At 51.2% G+C, this 21,798-nt stretch overlaps 1 protein-coding gene across 1 annotated transcript; it reads left to right on the top strand.

Moving 5' to 3' along the window:
- The first annotated feature begins 12,924 nt into the window (after positions 1-12,924).
- On the top strand, positions 12,925-21,332 carry NRN1 (neuritin 1). Its single transcript, XM_060021598.1, has 3 exons — positions 12,925-13,119; positions 17,223-17,367; positions 20,383-21,332. Exons 1-3 carry the CDS (start codon positions 13,065-13,067, stop codon positions 20,609-20,611), a joined length of 429 nt encoding a protein of 142 aa, XP_059877581.1. The 5' UTR covers positions 12,925-13,064; the 3' UTR covers positions 20,612-21,332.
- The last annotated feature ends 466 nt before the right edge of the window (positions 21,333-21,798 follow it).

Below are 21,798 nucleotides of genomic sequence, written 5' to 3'. Positions count from 1 at the left end.
AAAAACCAAACAAAAAAAACAAACAAAAAAAACCCTCAAGCATTATATTAAAGGAAAGAAGGGGGAGGGGAGGAAGGGAGGGAGGGAGGGAAGGCAGGAGGAAAAACGTTTCCTTATAACCAATTCAGGCTGAAGAAAGAATCGTCAACAATTCGTTGGGTTCCAAAGAATGACAGAAACTTGGACAAACTGCTGGTCAAATCGCACACCATCCCCATCTTCTCTCCACTTTAGTTTTTGAGAAACATAAGGGACTCCAATAAGACAGACCCTATTTTCCAACACAAATGTTATTAAGGAGTTCTGCTTCTAACCAAAACTGAAACACATACATTAATAAAACCACTTTCCTACTTTTCCACTAGAACGCCACCATTGCCATCATTTAATGGAGACTGTAGATGTCATCTCAACTTCAGGCAGATTCTAACTGGGAACAATCTGTCACAAGTTTCCGGTACATTTTATCCTGTTTTGTGACAAGACACTAGACAATTAGGCCAAAGGGTACAGGGAATAAAGCTCAGTAAAGTTCTAGGAATCTAAAGTATAATATGTCCTTTCATTCTGCTGCTAATAAACATTTTATTGTTGTTTGGAGAACATGTAAGTGGAAACAGTCATTTCCTTTCTGTGACTCTCCTGGAGATGGTAGTTACTTCTTCATGAGCAGAAACAAGAATTTCCTTTTAGCCGCTTGCCTGTGAACAAAAGCCCACTTAGCTATGCAGGCAGCATGCCTCTAAGAGACTGGCTAAGAGATTATCTCACGTTAGCTTTAGACATATTTCTTTGCTAAGAAAACATTTGTTCCCATAGCTGAAGTTGTATGCAATTTGCAGTCCCTTGTGGTTTCACAATTTAGAAATCAGTTCATGGGGGAAATACACAAATCAATTTTCCAAGGCGCTTATAATTACTGAAACGCTTTCTTTCTAACAATCCTAGGAACTGCCGTATTCTAAGAAGATTAATCTCCTTGAAAACTGGAGTCGAATACAAGCTTTCTTTTTTAGGATTTCATCATGTTTGTGAAAATCCCCTCAAAATTTGCCTGCTTTTTTTTTTTTTTTTTTTGCCGTATGCGGGCCTCTCACTGCTGTGGCCTCTCCCGTTGCGGAGCACAGGCTCCGGACGCGCAGGCTCAGCGGCCATGGCTCACGGGCCCAGCCGCTCCGCGGCATGTGGGATCTTCCCGGACCGGGGCACGAACCCGTGTCCCCTGCATCGGCAGGCGGACTCTCAACCACTGCGCCACCAGGGAAGCCCTGCCTGCTTTCTTAAACAGAATATGATGTGCATAAACTACTGTCCTTTGTGATTTGAAAGGCTGTCATGACCAATGCCAGATAATTCCAGGGGGAAGAACTAAAATTTGGAAAAGAAGCAAAAGCTCTATTGAATTTAATACTTGAATCCTTACATGGGATCAGTCAGACCACTTTCTGGCGTTGTCATACTCCTTCTGGTTCAAGTTTATAAAGTCTCTAGAGAGGAAGACAGGAGCCTGAATCCCACGTGCTCCAGCACCCACCCACCCACTGTCACGCAAGCTCATATATGCAGGGACATATGCAGAGGTGCCGCACAAAACGAAACCATTCTGTTTCCTATAATTAGAGGAGCAAACTCGAGCCCCACAGGGGCCAGGGAGGTGAAGTTAAATAAGAGAAGTACGTTGGAGATACAGCAAAACACAGTCGCAGGCTGGGATGACCGGAGAGCCCATTGTCTGTCTAGAGGGGAAAGCTGTGCTCAATTCCAGCTCGCTGGGCCAAGAAAGGCTGCGGGTCCCTTTGCTGCCAGCTTTCCTGACTTGCCAAGAGCAACTGGCACTCTAGATTGTTATGCGATCTCTCCCTGTTATTCAAATGCTGCGTAGAATACGCAAAAATTATCTCAGGTCAAATGTGACCTGAGGGCCATCTTTTGTCAACACCTAGTAAAAGGCATTGGACTCAATCTCTGATGTGGATACTACTTAATTCTTATAAGTTAAATTGATGAGCTGAGTTAAGCTACGTGTAAGTCCCTAAAAATTTACTTTGTGTCTCTAGACCAAGACCTATATTAGGAATCAATCGACCCAGATCAGTCCTGTTGATTCGGTCTCTTAATGTCTGAAGAATCCACCCATTTCTTTCCATCCTTTCTCACCTGCCACCTCGATAGCTTCCTGCACAGACTCCCCGCCTCTTCCTGGCCCCATTCACTCCATGACCCACAGAGCTCTTCTTTGTCCTGTCCAGACCAGGTCACGTTTCCGCCCTCATGTGACCCTACCCGCCTTTGAAATTCTCCAATGGCTTCCCAGGGCTTCCCAGAGCTTTTAGAATAAAATCCAAATTCCTTAAGGTGGATTGCTTGGCCCCAAACTCATCTGGTACCGCTGCTGTCCCCTCACTATACCCCACCTTCACTGGCTGGGTTCTTTGAGACTCACACATGCAAGTTCCTTCCCACCTCAAGTTTTATTATTTCTTTGCTCTTTGCCCAGCTGTTGCTTTTTCTCTTTCAGGTCTCAACCTAAATATCAACTGCTCAGAGAAAACCTCCATGATTGCTGTGGTGTCCCTCAAAAGGGCATGGTCAAGTCCTAACCCAGATACTGTGAATGTGGAAATAGGGTCTTTGCAGGTGTAACCAAGATAAGATGAGGTCATGCTGGATTAGGGTGGGTGCTAAATCTAATGACTGCTATCTTCATAACGAGAGAAACATTTGAAGACACAGAGGGAACATGACCACGTGAAGACAGAGGCAGAGATTGGAGGTAGCTACCAGCCAAGGAATTCCAGCAGTGCCAGCAACCACCAGAAGCTAGTAGAGGACCCTTCTGTAAAACCTTTAGAGGGGAAGGACCCTCTCGAAAAACTTTAGAAGGAGCATGGCCCTGTGACTCCTTGATTTTAAGTCTCCAGCTTCCAGAACTGTGAGACAATAGACTTCTGTTCTTTTAAGCCACCAAGTCTGTGGTCATTTGTTATAGCAGCTCTAAGACACTGATACAATTACTCAATGTAAAGAGATTCTGTCTGTTATAGCTCTTCTTTCTCACACCATGAGGAAGTGTGAGCTCCTTTCACAGTTTGGAATTATTCATCAGTTTTTTTACCTGTGTCTTTCTAGATCCTAAGACGCATGAGGTTGGAAACCAGGTCCATTTTGCTCCCCCGATACACCTAGATTGCACCTGTATTATGGAAGATGCTCCGTAAAGGCTCTCTTAGTTTACTCATGGGCGTTAATACTTCGTACTCTTTGGGGCTCTTAATGTGTAGGGTGGTTTGTCCTCAAACTGAATAGCCTCAGATTGTTGGTCTGACACCCACTAGTTCTTCTGTCCTCCCAGAATCATGGAATTACTGTGCTGGAAAGAATCTTAGAAATCACCCAGCTCCCCCCAGCCACCAGCCCCAACGGGTTTTTCAGATGCGAAAATTGTGCCTTCTGCATATGCAGCCAGCTGTCACTCCTTACAGCTGCCAGTATGTTCCTGCTTCTGAGCAGTGGCCCTAGATAGGCTACCACGGCCTTGCCTGAGGGTCCGAAGGCAACTTTCCTTCACCTGCAGAAGCAAGCACGTGGCTTGTGACAGCTAGTCACTACTCAGTGGCAGTTTTGTTTAATTAAAATAATAGAATTTTAAGCCTGGAAGCATCCTCCTTAGACATCATTTGAGTAAAGGTATGCCCTCATTTAATTATGTCTCAGTTATATACACTTTAAATGTGGTGAGACTTATTGCTGTGAATTACCCAATTATCCACTCCCTCAAAATTCGCCCAGATATTTCTAAGCATTTCCCAAAGGGCCACCTCCAATGGGCCAGGGACATTCCCCTCAAATTCCCCTGTTCAAACACCATCCAGAGGCCTGCGGGTGCCCCAGGACAGCACTTGTGCCTCTTCTGGTGCCTTCTGTTCACCTCTTGAATCCTTCATCCCGAATGTGGGGCATCACTTCTCACGATACAGCTGTAAACTCTTAGCGAGACTTTCCTAGGATCAGAAGTGACGGAAGGGAAATACAACACAGAAAACAATACACAACCACAACCACAGCCCACAACTGTGCTGGGCTCTGCCTCACTCCCGCCTGCTTCCTGCAGACAGAGTAGCTGGTGGACGTCCACCACGAGTGGAAGTACTTCAGCCTTCCCCATGTCCCAGTGGAGCTCTGGCCACAGAGAAGGCAGGAAGCCCTTCCTTCAGCTCACGCTAAAGCCCGCCTCACTTCCTTCTCCAAGACTGCTTCCTCCCAGGAATCCCGCTCCCTTGGGTGACCCACCCCCGCCAGCAGTGTCACGTCTGGCTCTATGGATTAGTTTGCTAAGGCTGCCGGCCGCAAGCATCGCAAACTGGGTGACTTAGAAGACAGACATTTATTGTCTCAAGGTTCTGGAAGCTGTAAGTCTGAGATCCCAGGGTCATCGGGGTTGGTTCCTTCTGAGGAAGTACCTGTGAGGGAGACTGTTCTAGCTTCAGGTGGTTTACCGGCAATCTTTGGCATTTCTCGGTTCAAAGAGGCAACATCCAATCCTGACTCCATCGTTGAATGGCTGCTGTCTTCATCATCTTCTTTCTGTACATGACGGTCTCTGTGTTTAAATTTCTCCTTCTCATAAGGATATGAGTGATATTGGATTAGGGCCAACCCTGAAGACCTCATTTTAACTTGACTACCTCTATAAAGACCCTACTTCCAAATATCCCATTCTGAGGTCCTGAAGGTTAGGACTTCAACACATCTTTTTGGAAGGATGCAATTCAACCCATAACCTATAACCCCAGCGAGACCATCACACCTCAGCTTAACGTCAGTCTATTTCTTAAAGTATGAGTTATTCATTTTGAAATAGTGCTTCATCACTACAATCCAGATTTGGCTGCTTCAATCTCTTTCAAATTCTTTATTCCAGGCTCCCTCAAAAAACCTGGGGGTCCAGGTTCACCCAGGGTTATGTGTTTTACACATATGCTTTCATCAGTGACTATGTGCAATGTGTCAGGGTTTTGGGGTGCTGTTCACCCCTCCTTTGGCCCAAGGTCCTGAACAGAGTACACACATGAACACAAACTGATGAGAAACAGAGAAGAGCTTCATCCATCTGGGCAAACACTTGGCATCTCACAGCAAACCTCTAATAAAAACTCGAGTAGAGAAGGTGGCTTAATCTCCTCTTCTTTTCTGCATGTATTCTGGCTTTTTTTAATTTATTTTTTTATTTAAATTTTATGTGATTTTTAACGGTTACACTCCACTTACAGTCTTTAGAAAATATTGGCTATATTCCCTGTGTTGTACCATATGTCCCTGTAGCCTAGAAGATGGCTTAATCTTGAGGCCTAAGTGGGCCTCCCTCTGCCCACTCCAATCTTGGGACCAATGTGCCGCGCCCACATGTCTCTGGAAGGAGAGAGAGGTAAGCAGGCTGCAGAGCAGATTCCAAGTTCACGAACGTAGCAAGCTGTCCAGAGGTGGACCAATCTCAGAGGCTCCTGAAAACAAACGAAGGCCATTGCCAGCATAAGACATGACCAACAGCACAGTGACCTGAATCACTGGGAGAAGGGACTCCAGAGAAACAGGCACAGACGAACTAGGAGGAAATTGAGACAGAGAGACCCAGAGTGTGCTGCTCCATTGCCCACCCCCACCCCCCCCCCAGTAAGAAGGGTGAGAACCCCTGCGGTCTGAAAACGGAAGCCCGGGAGGCAGAGAAGGTTTCCTCTCTTCCGAGGCCATGCCCCACAGTGAGCTTGTTAAATACAACACCACGCTTTCTCTTCTCAACAACTCCCGTATGGTCAATATCTTTCTCCCCATTTTAAAGGTAAGAAAACTGAAGCCTAAAGGAGTAAATAACTGGACCATCCTTTCACAGCAAATACGTTTAGGGAGGAAGCCAGAACTCAGATCCCACGTTGGTCTGACACCAAGTGTGACCTACAGTGTGATCATTTCCATTCTGTGTTAATAAATGATTCACGACCATCAGGAACTTACTGCCGGTGAGGTTGAGTTCACTGTTTTGTCAGGGCGAGACGGATTGACACCCAGAAGTTTATCACCAGGACCCTCTTTATACCCACAAATGGAAAGGAAGTCTATCCGAAAAGTTTTCATAAAGACTGTCCTGGAGCCCAGCCTCACACAAGGACGGAAACAGGAGAGAGGCAGTGGCTGCCATGCTGCCAGCCAAGCTCCCTTCTCAGTGTATTCACAACATAATCGATGACATCTGTGGCCAGCCTGGCCTCCACGTCAGGACCGTCTCAGCGTTTGAGCAGCACACGTTCTTGAAAATATAATCACGTTTTTCAAAAGTATCGTTGGAAAAATATACATCTGGTAAAATGACAGTTTCAAACAGATGAATCAGTTGAACTTATTTTTTAAAAATCATGGAATACTTTAAGAAGAGGAAAGACGACACCCATAGGCTCTGTTGGGAGAAGTGGCTGCTCTTTCTTGTGTGGACACAGGATCCTGATGTGCTGCTGAAGCTCTCACTCTGGGGATAAACAGCTACTTGACAAATGTCACTTTTAACTCTTCCTCCAGGTGTAAAAGAAAATAATGGAATCAAACTATATTCCATTGAAAGAAATAAGGAAGAGCTGCAAAATTAAGTAAGTTCCCTGAAAACAGCTAGTAAGCTCCTGCAGCAGGTGAAATAACTAGGACTGTGTATGTACGTGCGTGTGAACACACATCCCGTTCCCAACTCTGTCTTCTGAGGAGGCCCAGAAACGATTGCTCCCGAACAGCGACAGGCACTGTCAGGGCCTAGATCTTGCTTTTGAAACTGCAAAGAAGCAGAGCTTTTAGAGAAAGGACTGATTCCAGGGCTGGGTCAAGACAAAGCGAGCCCAGAATATCCCTTTGTGTCAGCTAGTAAGAACTCTCAACGAATGATCGGGATACACTGAGAGGACACAAAAATCGGCTTGAAGGGGCCCCCACCGGCTAAGTAGGGGACAATTTGAGCATTAAAATAGGGGCTAAGCCACCTGGCTAGCTCAGTCAGTAGAGCATGAGACTCTTAAAATAGGAATGAGAGGGGATTACAGCACATTAAATAAAACAGAAATTCATGAGATGATACTGATATAAAGGAATAAAGGAAGGAAGGAAGCAAGAAAGAAAGAGAAAGAAGGAAGGAAGGAAAGAAAGAGGAAGAAATAAAGAAAGGTAGAGAGAAAGGGAGAAAAAGAGAGAGGGAGGGAGGGAGGCAGGAGAGAAGGGAAGGAGGGAGGAAGGGAGGGAAGAGGGGGAAGGAGAAGGGAAAGAAGGGTGGGAAGAAGGAAGCTCTTCCTTACAGTAGAATGTCAAGTAAGAAATTTAGAAGAAATGAGGAAAAGAGAGAATCACCATTTGGTAACCATCATAGAGGTGGTTGACTTGGGAGTGCTCGGGGGATGCTAGGGCCCTCATGCGGAGTTATGATAAAGACTAGGAAATCAGTGTAATCCCGGAATACTTCCCTCCAAAACACTTACCAATTACACAGGGAGAAATGATGAAGTTGAGGAAGAGACACCTGACAAACCAGGCAATTGAGGTTAACATCCCCAGAGGTGGAACGGGTCAACATGCTGTTACTCCCTAAGGAGATTCATTGAGAAGAACACACCTGGTTTATGAAGTAGTCTCACCATGACTGTTTGGTGTGAGTGTGGTGGTGAGAAAACATCACATGGACCAGGGTGAGATCATCCCCAAAGGAGAGGCTCTCAGGATACGAAAGACATGGAGACACTGAGGGTTTGAACATTAAGCCAGTTTTGCTTACATTCCTGGAATAAGCCATACATGCTTTCTCTTCTGTGAAATGCCTTTTCACGTCTTTTGCCCAGTTTTATTTCAGGGTGTGTGTGTGTGCATGTGTACATGCTTTAAAAAATTGGTTTAGGGCTTCCCTGGTGGCGCAGTGGTTGAGAGTCTGCCTGCCGATGCGGGGGATATGGGTTCGTGCCCCAGTCCGGGAAGATCCCACATGCCGTGGAGCGGCTGGGCCCGTGAGCCATGGCCGCTGAGCCTGCGCGTCCGGAGCCTGTGCTCTGCAACGGGAGAGGCCACAACAGTGAGAGGCCGGCGTACCGCAAAAAAAAAAAAAAAAAAAAAAAAAATGGTTTCAGGAATTCTTTAGTTCTTGATATCAATTTTGGTGATTTTGGTAATTTGTCCTTTCCTTTCCTTTAAGGTGTTACTTTATGAACAGAAGTTTTTCATTTATCATGGTCAAATTTGTCAATCATTTCCAGTTCATGCTTTTTATGCTTATTTAAAGTTTAAGAATATTCATCTATTGATATATATTTCACTTAGTTTTTAAAGCTTTTGGGCGGGGCGCTATCTAAGCCCTTAAACCACCTGGAGTAGATTTTTTAAAATAATTCATTTGAAATAACTTTAAACATAAAGAAAAATTGCCGGAACTGTACAAAGAACTCCCATAGCCCTTCACCCAAAGATTCTCCAATTTAACATTTTATTGTGTTGTCCCACTGCTGTCTATTTATCCCCATTACTGCTATTCCTTTCTGAACCCTGTGGGAACAAGCTGCAGGTATGACATCTCATCTCCCGTAAGTACTCCAGTGTGTCCCCACCCCAAACAAGGACGACCTTCTGTGTGATCACCCTACAACTCTCCAGTTGGGAAATCAACATTAGTACCAACTAACGTCCCATTCACAGACCACAATCGAATTTTGCTAACTGTCCCAACGATTTCTCTGACCTTTTTGATTTAGGATCTTATCTAGGAATACAGATTGCTTTTAGGTGTCATGTTCTGTTTCAGTGTGAAGGGGGACCACATAGATGTTCACTTTGTGATAAATTACTGAGCTGTGCAGCTCTGTTTTGTGCATCTATTTCATAATAAAAATGTTAATTTTAAAAAATAAAGTATTTATTGTTAAATAGAAAGGTAATCACACGCATACATTTCAAACATAACATTTGCTCCCAGGATTCAGATTTCTGCATTAAAATCAAGTTTCTTCTGCCAGCCATAGATTTAAGTCCTAGACGTCTCAACTAATTTTAAAGCAGTGATCAAAGAGTGAAAAATCACCTTACCAAGTAGCAGAGGCAAAGGGAGACCCAAGCCTCCCAAAGTGGGTTTTTATTAGGACTCTACCACCATATCTCGAAAAAAGGTTAACCCCCTCTTGGTTCACATGATTATTTAAATATGGTATGGTTGTCGTCATTTTAAATAAAAGAGCTATATACATTAATATTCATATTTTTGATTAAGGACTCTAGTTGAAGGTATAAAAAATGACAGACTAAATTTATGAGAGAGATGTATCGTTAGAGCAATCCATTCTAATACAGCAGTGGATTTTTTTCTGACCCAGGAAGAGGTGGGATTTCCTAGTAGACCTGGCTACTGCTCTCGCAAATAATTTCAAAGGGGTGTTTTTAAAATGGTAGCATCTGGAAAGTCCACTTAGGATGGATTGGTAGAGAGAGCTGGGAAATGGACTGGCTCAATGCTTTGCCCTGTTACCAGTGCAAGAACACACGCAGCCACACCTGGTGTCCGCATGTGTGTGGAACATTGCATGCGCCGCTGGGGGCGGAGGCGTGCGGTGGGGGGGGAGCTGCAGGACCCTGAACCGCGAAAGGAAGGTGGTGCCAACCAGGCTTCAAATTAGACGTGGTCTCTTTCTGGCAGTTTTAGGGACAGGAGTTTTGCACATTTATGCCTTAATTATGCAGACCTACCTTCGGGGGGGAGGGGTACCTCTGGCTCATTTTGATATGCAGATCCAAACAGCACCAATTTCTTGGTTTTTTTAATCCTGAACTGCATATGTTTCTTTAACTTTAAACGAAATTGCTTATCAAAAGGAAACGTGCCTTTTGCAAGAAGGCACCTGTAACAAGCATCCTTGCATGGACTTTATTCCTCGGGCTGCACATCCACAGTATTCTGGAAAACCTCCAGTCCACAAAACACCAAAGGCGAAAACCGCCTTGGAGATCAGGTCGTAGTCCGATCTCCGCTGTTTTTTCAGATTACCAAACTGCAAGTCAGAGAAGCGTGGGGACAGACCAAGGTCACCGCACTACTGACGACACAAGGCCTAGGACCTGCGTCTCCCCACTCGTGTCCAGTCCACTGCTTTTTCGCCTCAAGTATGACGTGGAGTAGACATTTCAAGTTAAGAAAGGAAAGGAGGAAACCTTCTCCACGGCCACCTTCAACCGTGGATATTGCCCGCAATGTTCCCAAAGAGCCAGCATGCGTTGGCAACCCTGGATTTCATTATCCTTTAATAAAGAAATTAGGAAAAACCAACCTCTCTTGGAGCCCCGACGGCAGAAAGACCAGTACTTTTTAAATTAAGAATTAAAAAATAAAAACACTGTTAGCATCTGCTTTCAACCATTTACCCCAATATCGTTTATGCACAGTACTGACTCTGCTCTCTCACTTCCTCACTTTCCAAACGACCCTCACCAGCGAGGGGAGGCTGGGCTGCAAGTGGAGGAAAGTGGAGGGAAGGCCAGCGGGGTTCCAGCGACGGCGCGCCCCACCCCGCGGGATGGGCTGGGACCCAGGACCGGCCCACCCGAAGCTGGTGGCCGTGCGCACGCGCAAACCGCCCGCCCTCTGCTTCACTCTGCTTTATTTAGCCCTTCAGCGCTGCCAGCTTGCACACCCCCAACGCCCCAAGTTCGGATGACAGGGGGTGGGATGGGGAAATCCCAGGGCACTCTCAGAAAACGACGTCTTGTAAGAGCCGGGAGCGGAGGGCGGGTGAGTGAGCGGGAGAAAGGCAAGGACGTTAAGGGCAAAAAGCCTTACACCGCCCCCCGTCGGGCCCTGCAACGGTCTGGGCTCGGAGCCGGCGCCCCAACTCTGGGCGGAGGAGGGATAAACCTGGCGGGCAGCACGCGCGGGGCCCCGAGGGGTGGGGCGGGGCTGTGGGCGGGGCCTACCGCGGCTCCCCGAGGCCCCGCCCCTCGGACCAACCTCTCGCCTTGCCATTGGAGCGCGTCGGGGGCGGGTCCAAGAGACACCCGCCTCTCGCCACCTGCCCCCGCCCCGCCCCCTGGCCGCCCAAGTTTTCGGCTCCTCCAGGAGCCTCAGAGCGCAGGAAAAGGAAACACCCGGGGCTGCCACACCGCCCCTGGACGCTGGACGGGCTACCCCCCACTGCCGCCCAGCCCGTCCGCCTGGTGACGTCAACAGGGTGGGGCCACGAGGCCCCGCCCCTAGGCCCCGGACCCTGGCCCTCGGGCCCCCAGCTCTGGGTGTACCGCACCTGCGGGATGCGGGAAGGGGCCACCCTGTGCAAACGTTCCGCGTCACAAAGGGCCGCAGTCAGAGCCCCCGCGCACCCCTTCATCCCCTCAGCCTCCACAGCACGTCCCACCGCCCTTGTTTTGCCCCCTTCTCGCCCTCTCTCTGTCTCTGCATCTCCAAAGAGATGGGCGCGCAGGTGGCACAGTGCCTGGAGAAGCAGATTCGATTCAATATCGCCTTCATCCGTCTGCATATCTACCGCTTACTTAATATCTTGTTTTCTCCTGTAATTTTGGGAGATTTAGCGGGTCCTTTTCATCTTTCATTTCTTTTTTCTCTTCACGGGCTCAAAGTCGGCCGGCTCCTTCCTTAGCATTTGATTAAAGAAGCTAGGATTTAGGCTTCTTTTGGTTCAGAGGAAGGGAAGGAAACCAAAGCCTAACCGCGTTTAGAAAGAAAATAGCTCTGTTCCTCTCTCATCCTTAACTCACGCTGTCGCGGTAGCACCTCGCACGGGCACAGGCGCAGCTGCAGAAGCACTTGGTTGCAGAGAAGGCTGCGTCTACACAGGGTTTGCGCCCGAGCATCAAAAGACAGTGCAGGTGTGTGTGGACGCGGGTGTGCGTGTGCGTACGTGATGTACGTGTGTGCGTGTGTGTGCGGCCCAACAAATAACCTCAAGAGGCGCATCAGGATCAGAAGGAACCCCTCACACTAGCGATCGCCTCGTAAATTTCCGAAAGCTCTGCGAGTCAGTATATCCCTAGTGTCCGAAAATCGTCTTTGCAGAGGTTCCTTCCTCCCTGCTCTCCCCGCTCCCCAATACAGGTGTCGCCGCGTCTCCTGAAGCGGCCCCTCGCCCGCGGGGGCGTCACCGAAGACGCGAGGTGTATATTTCAGGGCCCCCGCGTGTGCAGATTAAACCCCGCGGGCCTGGGCGTGTGCGCGCGCTCCCGTGCCGTGTGTGCGGGAGGGTCTGGGGCGCTCCGCTCGGCTCGCGGGCGTGAGTGTGTGTGTGTGCTCACGCGCTCCAGGTTGTGCCCCGAGTGCAGCTGCAGGGTTGGAGGAAGAGAGTAGGCCAGTGCAGCGGGGCAGGCGGCCCAGGGGCCTGTCGAATTAACGGGGCCGGCTGAGCAGTTCTTCCCTCTCCCGCTCTCGCTGCTTTAAACCCCGCTGCAACGTAGGGAGGAGGCTGGATTCGCCGAGTTGCTGGTGGAGGAAGGGGGAGCAGGTTGAAGCAATCGAGTGGGCGCGCCAGGACTCCCCGGCTCCGGGCGGGGCGGGGAGAGGGAGCCCCGGTCCTGCGCAGAGAGGGGGCGGGGTTGGGGGCCCGGGAACAGCGAGAAGGAGGGGGGCGGGGGGTGGGCGGCCGCGGGGCTGGGGAAATGGTCACCTCCGAGAGGCGAGAATTCGTTCGGATCGCACATTAATTGGAGATAACTGATTAATTCGAGCTTCTGATGACTATAAATGGCGATTCTCTACCAAGGTGTCTTTATTTTTTTTGAAAAAGAACCATTCCGTGTCATCCCCCACGTCAGGCCTGCTCGTGGGCGTGAGGCTGTACTTCCTCCGCCCCTCCTAATGGAGTGAACCATTCCCAGCACCTCCCCCTCTCCCTCTCTCTTCCTCGCTCCCTCTCTCTCTCTCCTCCCTCTGCCTTCCCCGTGCATAAAGTCTCCGTCGCTCCTGGAACTTGTTGGCAATGCCTATCTTTCAGCTTCCCCCCGCGTTCTCTAAACTAACTATTTAAAGGTCTGCGGTCGCAAATGGTTTGACTAAACGTAGGATGGGACTTAAGTTGAACGGCAGATATATTTCACTGATCCTCGCGGTGCAAATAGGTAAGTGGCCGGCGAGCCGGGCTCGCGGAGGTACGGCGGACGGCCGGGGCCGAGGTGCCCAAAGGAACCGACTGGCCCGCGGCCGCCCTGGGGTGCGGAGAAGGCAGCAAACCTCCAGGGGTGGGACATGGGATCCAAGGGACTCGGGCGTCCCGGGTTGGTTTTCCTAAAAAAAGGGGGGGGGGAGAGAGACTCCAAACGTTCGCCAGGAAATGTGTGCGGCTGGCGTTTTCTGGAGGGGTTTTCCCCCTTTTTCCAAAGCGCACGTCCGTTTTTGCTCCCCTCTCTTGGGTTCACCAGGTTTGGTGCGCTCTGGGGAAATGCACTGGTCCCTGCGATACTGCAAGGTATTATTTTTAAGGGTCAAAAGGTGAATGCAGGAACAAGATGGCTAGGCAGCTACAACTGGAAAGTTTATGTGCAGAAAGCAAAGATATTCTGGGGTTCAGACTGCAGCATTTAGAACTTTGTCATCCTCCCGCCCGCCACCCCCCCCAGCCTCAGTATCCTAGCTGCAGCATTGATACCGGGCAACGCAGACCGGGCTGGGGGGCAAACTGAGAATGATAGGGAACCCCAGAGTACATCTTTTAATATGCTTATCATTGAGGAGCTTGAGTTCAGCTAAATATATGTGGATATAATTTTCTATGCTCATTTGCCTGTTCCTTTCCACATAGGCATCAGTATTTTCTCTATAAGAAGGGGTTAAGAAGTGTTTGCAATATGTCGTGTTGGGTGCCTGTTATTTTTGTTTGTTTGGGACTGATTACGGGTGGGTTTATATAGTCCCCATTTTATGTTAAGGAATCTTGAGTCCTAGCTACACTGTCGTTGTTTAAAAGTTCACATTTTTTCATCCAAAATGAAGAAGGCATTATGGAAGGGAGCGCTAGAAAACCCCCATCTCTGATGCGGGTCAGAGCATTAATTAATGTGGCCTAAAAGTGAAAGTGAAGCAGATTATTAATAGAACGGACAAGAGAAAAAATAGAAACTCTTCAAACGGGTTTTCTGGAGACGAGGGAATTGCTGGTGCCTATCACTTCAGGCTGTAGCATTCTTTGCAGACAAATCCTTGCAGTATTGCGGGGGGTGGAGGGGCTTTAGGGAATCGATTTGGGGCAGGAAATGAAATGCATAACATTTTTCTTCAGGAGAAATGTGGGGGAAACAGGCTTTGGAGTTATCTGCATATTAAAATGGATTCTTTGCAGTGGGTTTTGTATGCATTTGACATGATTCTGAGTATCTGGTTTTTTTGCATGAACATTGTAGGGGCTTTAGAATGTGTGGATGCAGGATGTTGACGTTGCCTTTATTCTAAGAAACGATTTGCTGTTTTGAATCTGGCTGTTTTGAATCTTTGACATTAGTGCAAAGAGCTGCAATAAATAAAGAACATTTCTGATTGCAGCAAATCCCTTAAATCTTGGAAATAACTGGATGTGGCTTTTGCAGTTAGCCTGCAGATTTTTAGAGAGCCGGAGACAGCAGTTGTTTTTGATATAGGGATTGTAATCTGCTTTCCCGGTAGGAAATAACCTTACTATGGATGGGGTAAAAAAAAAAGACAGCGATTGTGTATGCGAAATACGCTTGGAACACAGTAACCTCGGCCCGAAAATGACCATTTGTTGGCTGTGGAATTGCAATGGAGTATACTTGTTCCCGAATGTCTGCCCTTTCCCGCACCAGAGCCTCGATCTTTATTAATTCCCAGCTGGGAACTGTCCCAAATCACTGACATTTGGCAAGAAAAGCGGGGGGTGGGGCAGGGACGGGAAGGTGGAGGGGTGGTGAAGGCAAATGAAGGCTAGGCGGGAGGAAGTTTGGAATGAATGAGAGGTCGAACGAATGAATGAACGGAAGGAAAAGGCACAAGACGCGGACACCGCAGAGAACGGGGAAGTAGCCTGGGTCGCTCGCCCGAGCCTCGCTGAACGAGGGTTCAAGAAGGACGGACAGGGTCGCGCCGGCTGCCCCCTGCCCGGAGGCGTGAGCCTGCGAAACACTTCCCGCGCGCAAGCCCCCGGCCTCCCCAGCCAGCCAGAGACCGCGGAGTCACAGTTGCAAAAAAAAAAACAGAAATTTTCACGACTTCTTATTTTACACGCGCGCGCACACACACACATGCGCGCTGTGACATGTCTTCTCCTCCAGCAGCCCCTGGAAAGATAACGCGACAGGAACGCTTCCCGCGCCCCCCACCCCGGCGAACCCCAATTCTCCTTTAACATAGTGTCAATGCATCTTAGGGGCAACTTTTTCACCACCGAGTCTTGGGGGTGGAGGTAAGGGGTAAGGAGAGGCCGGGTGCCAGGGCGGGAGGGAGGATGGACTGTATTTTATTTCGTTTCCTCGCTGCAAAGCAGCATCTGTGGTACGGATTATAGAGGGCGCCGCGCAGGGTTGAATTCATCGGGACTGCGTTCTGTTGGAACAAAGATTCGTTTATTCAGTGTTCTAGCTGACACTTGCAGTCGCAAGGGCTCTTACTGTTTCGTAGGGGGACCGGGAGATAGATAACGGTTTACGTATCTGCCCGAGCCGAGGTCGAGTCCCTTCCCCAGAGCTTCCCGTTCCGGATTAGAAAGCGCAAGTCCCGCCCAGCTCTTCCTGCAGCAATTTGCAAACGGTGCGCTCTCGGAGGCCTCTGCAGCTTCGGTCACCTTCCCGCTCGCCTGCTTCTGGCCCGGCTCTGGGCACCGGCGGCTTGGGGTGGTGAGGTCCTCCCCGGAGACACCCACACGCGAGCCGCGGCGCCCTGAACACTGCCGGGAAGGGCCCGGCGCTCAGGGTCCAGGCACTGGAGGCCGAATTCCATTCCGAGAAGATTCGCCCCTTCTCTCCCCTCCTCTCGCCCCAGCAGCGCAGATCTGCGCTTCATGCGCGCCCTCCTGGCGTCCCGGGTGCTTTTGGCCGCTCGTCTCGGAATCTTTAGCCCAGTTCGTGGGCCTTGGGAAGGAGAGAAATGGCCACGGCAGCGCGCCGGCCGCCTGGAGCCGCGGGGTCTGGCCGACCTGAGACCAGGAGCGAGGGCCTCGGTGCGGCCGGGGTTTCTTCCTCCCCCACCCCTTCTCCTTCACCTCCTCCCACCGCCCAGACTGCGATCCCGGTCCCCTCTGGAGAGAGCCCGGAGCTGGAGGCCGAGAGCCCCTGGCGGCAGCCATCTGGGCCCTGAGACGCACTGCTGGGGCCTGGCGAGGAAGGGTCTCACCCCCCCACCTCCCGCTGGCGGGAGTGGTGGCCGGTCTTTCCAGGGGAGCCGAGCCGCGGATAGAGGCGGAAGGAAGCAAGGGGCCGGCCTCACGGGTTTGGCCTCCGCGGAGGTGACCCGGGGTCATTAGCTCAGACACATCCTGACTCTGCCGGGCCGCGACTGCCCCAGACCACTCGTCCCCTCGCCCAGTCTCTCGGGGTCGGGGAGCGAGGACCTCACTAGGAACGCACACTGCATGGTAGACAGTCGGTCTTAGAGTGAAACAATCCATGTCGGTGGCTGCTGGTAGCTTCCAGCGACTTTATTAGTTTGTTCATTCAGCAGTGTTTGCTGAGCGCCCGCCGAGCCTGAGGCTTCTTCGCCCGACGTGGCGCTCGGTTCGGCTCCCGGCCCCCGGCTCTGCCGCCTCCCAGCCCCTTCCTCGCCCCCGCGCTGTGCTTTCGGACCCCCTCCGTCACCTCAGAAAGGGAAGATCTCACTTGGAGACCCTTGACGGGCTCGCTGGGAAACGTTGGGAAACGAAGGAGGGAGTGAGGAGAAAGAGAGAAATAAAAGAGGCGGGGGAGGTGAGAAGAGGGGGCGATGGAAACAGAAAAAGAGATGGAGCCAGATGCGGGAGGGAGTAGAACAATAGGAAGGGCCTCGCCTCCCCTGTCCACACCGCTCACGTACCGGCCATCCGCAGAAGACGCGCAGTTGGGTGCGGGTCGCTCGTTCTCGGGCCAAACCGTTCATTCACCTTTGGACCTGGCGCTCCCCGAGCCCGGGCGCTAGTGGACACCGCTGGACGGGGTGAGGCGCGCTGGGCCCAGGCGGGCGGGCCGTCGGGCTGCGGGGCGGGGTCGCGGTCCTGCTGACCGGTGTTCCCTCCTCCCCGCAGCGTACCTGGTGCAGGCCGTGAGAGCAGCGGGCAAGTGCGATGCGGTCTTTAAGGGCTTTTCGGACTGTTTGCTCAAGCTGGGCGACAGCATGGCCAACTACCCGCAGGGCCTGGATGACAAGACCAACATCAAGACCGTGTGCACGTAAGTGTTCTCTCTGGCCCTCGAGGTTTCCTTTCGGGGGGGGGGTGGGGCGCTGCGGAGGTGGGAGGGCGCCCCGCCTCCCGCCGGCGGTCTGTATTTGGCACCAGTGCGAATCCGCGCCTTCTCACCTTCTGGCTCCCACCCTCAGGCCTTTGCCGGGGCCTGCCCCGCCCAAGGGGACCCTGTGGCCTGGGATGGGCAGAGGATGATCCTTTCCGCCGGGCCCAGTCCCACCCTCCGCAGCCTGACCCGCGCGCACAGAGGCGCGCGCAATCCACGCGCTGGAACCGGGGACGAGGGTTTGGAGAGCAGCTGGCAGTTCCTCGCTGCGCTTTGAGGCCGTCTTCGTCTCCCTTTCCTGCTGCGCGAATGAGCACTTCCTGAAGAACGGTTGGTTTGGTTTGAGGGGCGTTTTTGGTAGTTCTACTAGGTTCGCTTAAAAGGAAAGGCACTCCCCTATTTTGTCCACTTCCTCTAATAAAACTCCCCTCCGGTGCCCGCCAAGAAAATTCGCGAGCAGCAAGGGAGTGCAGATCCCTCTTCCTCTTTCTAGGAGAGAGACTGAAAGAATATTTTGTTTTGTGCCAATGACTTTGCCCAAGAGGAGCATGTCCCAAATGTCCAGTGATCACTTCTGCGGAGTTGGTAGCCAATTCGGAGCTTTAGAGTAGTTACCTTTCTTGCTTCCCCCCTCCCTCCTCCATCTGCAAGGTGTCCCCAGGCCAGGCCAGGAGGGAGTTCATGGACAGGCCCAGTGGCGTTTTTTCCAGAGCTTGGCTGGAAAGCACAGCTCCCACTGGCAAATGAGGGTAGCAGAGCCCTACTGTGGTGGACCAGCTGCATTTTAGCTGCTGCAGACCTTAGAAATACTCCCATCTTCTGCAATACACATGCACACACACTGCTACTTCATTTTTCAAAAATAGTTGTGAACCTCCCCACCCCCATAATGGTCCTTCCAATAAAGCCAAGGCAAAAGGTGTTCCTTGTTTCCCATAGGTTGGAGTGACCATCTTCTGCACCATCCTTAATTTTGCTACACAGTCTTAAATACCCTGGTGGCCACCAGAAGCCACAGCGGCTAAGTGGCTGCTACTTTCCTATCAGGAAAGGGACAAAAGGCTGGGTCTGGGATGCACACCCACCTACTTTAATCCTAAGTGTCTGATGATAGGTAAGAAATGTACCTATAACGATGGACAAGAGGCTAAATACGGATCAGCTCTCAAATCCTCCATCACTTGCCAGAACTTGGTTATTCCAAAGCTATTTTAATTTTTTAGCAGGACTTTCGTCCTGGAAAATGGAAATGAGGCGGGCCCCTCTCAGAGGTGGCAGCCACAGCTGGGTCAAGGCTCCCACGCTGTTGGTGGCCCTGAAGCCCACCTCTTCTCAGTGCCACCTGGATTCTGTCATCTTCCACCATGTCTCTCTTCCAGGAAGGCCCTGTCCCCATCTGGGCATGCATGAGGAAAGGAGAGATTTAGACATCCTTTGGGAGGTGTAATTATGCAGAGAGCTGTCCTGCCGCCTCTCGGTTTCTCTAAATCTCAGTATTTATTACAAATTGAGGAACCTGGAAGCCCTGCACCCCAGGCCCCCCAGTCCTCATAAATCAGAGACTCACGGAGGTCATTAGAAAACAGCCATTGCTCAAGGCCGTCCAACAAGCATTTATAACTTGACTGTCAGCCAGAAGATGGGGTGGGAGTGGAAACCAGGATAAATCGTGCTTACAGTCCGGGCTAGTGAGCAGAAAGGAGAGAGGGGAGAAAATAACAACCACATTTCGTGGAGGGCCCTCCCTGGTGACCTGGCGCTAAGGGCCCGGGCGAAGTGGGAGCCCGCCCAGAGTTACCGAGGCTCACTGATCGACCCAGCCCCGAAAGGAGACAGCGCCCCAGGAATCGATCACGGGTTGGAATGATATTTAGTCTCGAGATCTATTTTGGGTTTTCAGAAGAAAGGGGGACAATAAAAAAAAAAAAAAAAGGACAAGTTGGCTGAAGGTTGTGGGGCGGGGCTCGGAACCGAGCCCAGGAGGAGCGAGTGGCTGAGTACCGCGCGGGGCTCCGGGAAGAGGAGAGAGGGGAGGGCTGGGAGTAGGGTGCCTCGAAGGCTGGCAGCGGCGGGCACCGCGCCGGCCCAGGAGCCCGGGCCTGGGGGTGCTGGCAATACACCCCGAAGGCCGCGGAGGTCCAGGGCCACGAAGAAGCCTCGGGAGAGGGGAAAGGGCAGGGCCGGAGCTCTGGGGTTTGAGGAAGCTGGAGGAGGCCAGGAAGCCAACCCCGGGGGCCCGGGCGCTGACACTCACCGACCCCGTGGAGGGGAGAGGCAGGCCGCAGTCTCCAGAGCGAATCAGAGCCGGGGGGGCGTGGAGAGCAAGGCGAGGGGCCACGGAGGACCGAAGCAAGCGAGTAGGGGGAAGTGAGGAACGGAACAGAGGAAAACCGAGGGGAGGGAAAAGGAGGAAGACAAAGAAGGGGAGAGGGAAGAAGGCGAAGGGGAAAGCGGGAGACAAAAGGAGGAGCGGAGGAGAATGAAGGCCACGGGGAGAGTGCGCGGCGGCGTGGAGAGGGAGGGAGGGAGACAGAAGGGGCGGGCGGAGGAGAAAGCGGGAAGCCCGGAGGGGAGGGCCGTGCTCCGAGCAAGCAACCCGCTTGCAAGCCAGGAGGCATTAATGGGCGGCAGCTTGCGAGGCTTAGCACTGTTTTCCTAGCTTTGCCCGCGGAGGCCCAGCAATCTGTTTGCGCAGGCCGAGGTGCCAGCGCGGCGCAGCGGGCGCGGCCCGGCTGCCGGGCCGCGGAACCAGAGAGGGAAGGGGCGGCCTCCACCTGGGTCAGCGGCATCCAGGCTGCGCGGAGGTCCCGGGAGCGCCCACCGGGCCCCGCCCGGCGCCGGGCCGGCGGAGAGGAGGTCGGAGGGGGGCGCCGGGAGGTTTGCCCGGGGCGCAGGCCCGGGGTCCTTCCCGCGCCCAAAGTGAACCCGCTTCTGTTTTGTTCTGTTCCTCGCCAGATACTGGGAGGATTTCCACAGCTGCACGGTCACAGCCCTTACGGATTGCCAGGAAGGGGCGAAAGATATGTGGGATAAACTGAGAAAAGAATCCAAAAATCTCAACATCCAAGGCAGCTTATTCGAACTCTGCGGCAGCGGCAACGGGGCGGCGGGGTCCCTGCTTCCGGCGCTCTCCGTGCTCCTGGCGTCCCTCTTGGCAGCTCTAGCGACCTGGCTTCCCTTCTGAGCGCGGGGCCGGCTTCCCCCGCGCGCCCACACACACTCACGCCATGCTCCCGGAAATCGAGAGGAAGATCCATTCGTTCTTTGGGGACGTTGTGATTCTCTGTGATGCTGACAACACTCATAGGATTGTGGGAAATCCTGGTTCTCTTTTTGATTTCGTTTGTTTTTTTGTGTTTTATTTGCCAAATGTTACCGATCAGTGAGCAAAGCAAGCACAGCCAACATCGGACCTCAGCTTCAGTCCGTCTTCCCACAGAAATACGAAAACGGCAAACCCACCCCATTTTTTTAATTTTTATTTTTTGGCACAAGAATCTCAGGAACGGCCCTGGGCCGCCTACTATATTAATCATGTTAATACATGACAAATTACGGGCTCCTCCTAATAGGAAAGAGAGGAGAGGAGAAGGCCAGGGGAATGAATTGAAGAGAGAAGCATCTCGTGAATAATTCACACTCACGTCTTTCTAACACAGTATCTTGTTTTGATCATTTCCACTGCACATTTCTCCTCGAGAAAAGTGAAAGGACGGGTTGTTGGCCTTGTGTTTTAAGGCTAGGAGGGAGAGAGGAAAGGGGTTGAGGAAACCTCGGGTTAGAGGTACAGGCTGCCAGAAAAAAAACGCTGCTGAAATCACTGAGAGGTTAAGCTTTACCTGCTCGTGTTGATGCACCTTTCCAAGTCCACTGCCTTGAGTTTCCCTCTTGTTTTAGCTGTTACACATACAGTAATACCTGAATATCCAATGGTATAGATCACAGGGGGGGGATGTTAAATGTTAATCTAAAATATAGTTAAAAAAAGATTTTGACATAAAAGAGCCTTGATTTTAAAAAAAAGAGAGATGTAATTTAAAAAGTTTATTATAAATTAAATCCAGCAAAAAAAAAATTTGCTACAAAGTATAGAGAAGTATAAAATAAAAGTTATTGTTTGAAATGGGGGTGTCGTCTGTTTCCTGCCCCAAGCCTGCTTTCTTGGCCGAGCTCTCGGGGTTACCTGAAGGGACACAGGATGCCGGGTGATCAGTGCACCTGTTCACAAGCCACCTGCTAACCTACCGTCTTCAAGCAGACCCTCCTCCACCAGGACACCTTGCCACGTCCCTGAAATTGTGTTTACTTAGGAGAAAGAGGAGGTTATATTTTAAATAAGTAAACGGCAAGGATCCTTTCTAGGTGAGGTCT

Source organism: Delphinus delphis, chromosome 10 (assembly GCF_949987515.2).
Source record: "Delphinus delphis chromosome 10, mDelDel1.2, whole genome shotgun sequence".
Classification (NCBI taxonomy): domain Eukaryota; kingdom Metazoa; phylum Chordata; class Mammalia; order Artiodactyla; family Delphinidae; genus Delphinus; species Delphinus delphis.
This window is presented reverse-complemented; position numbering and strand designations above follow the sequence as displayed.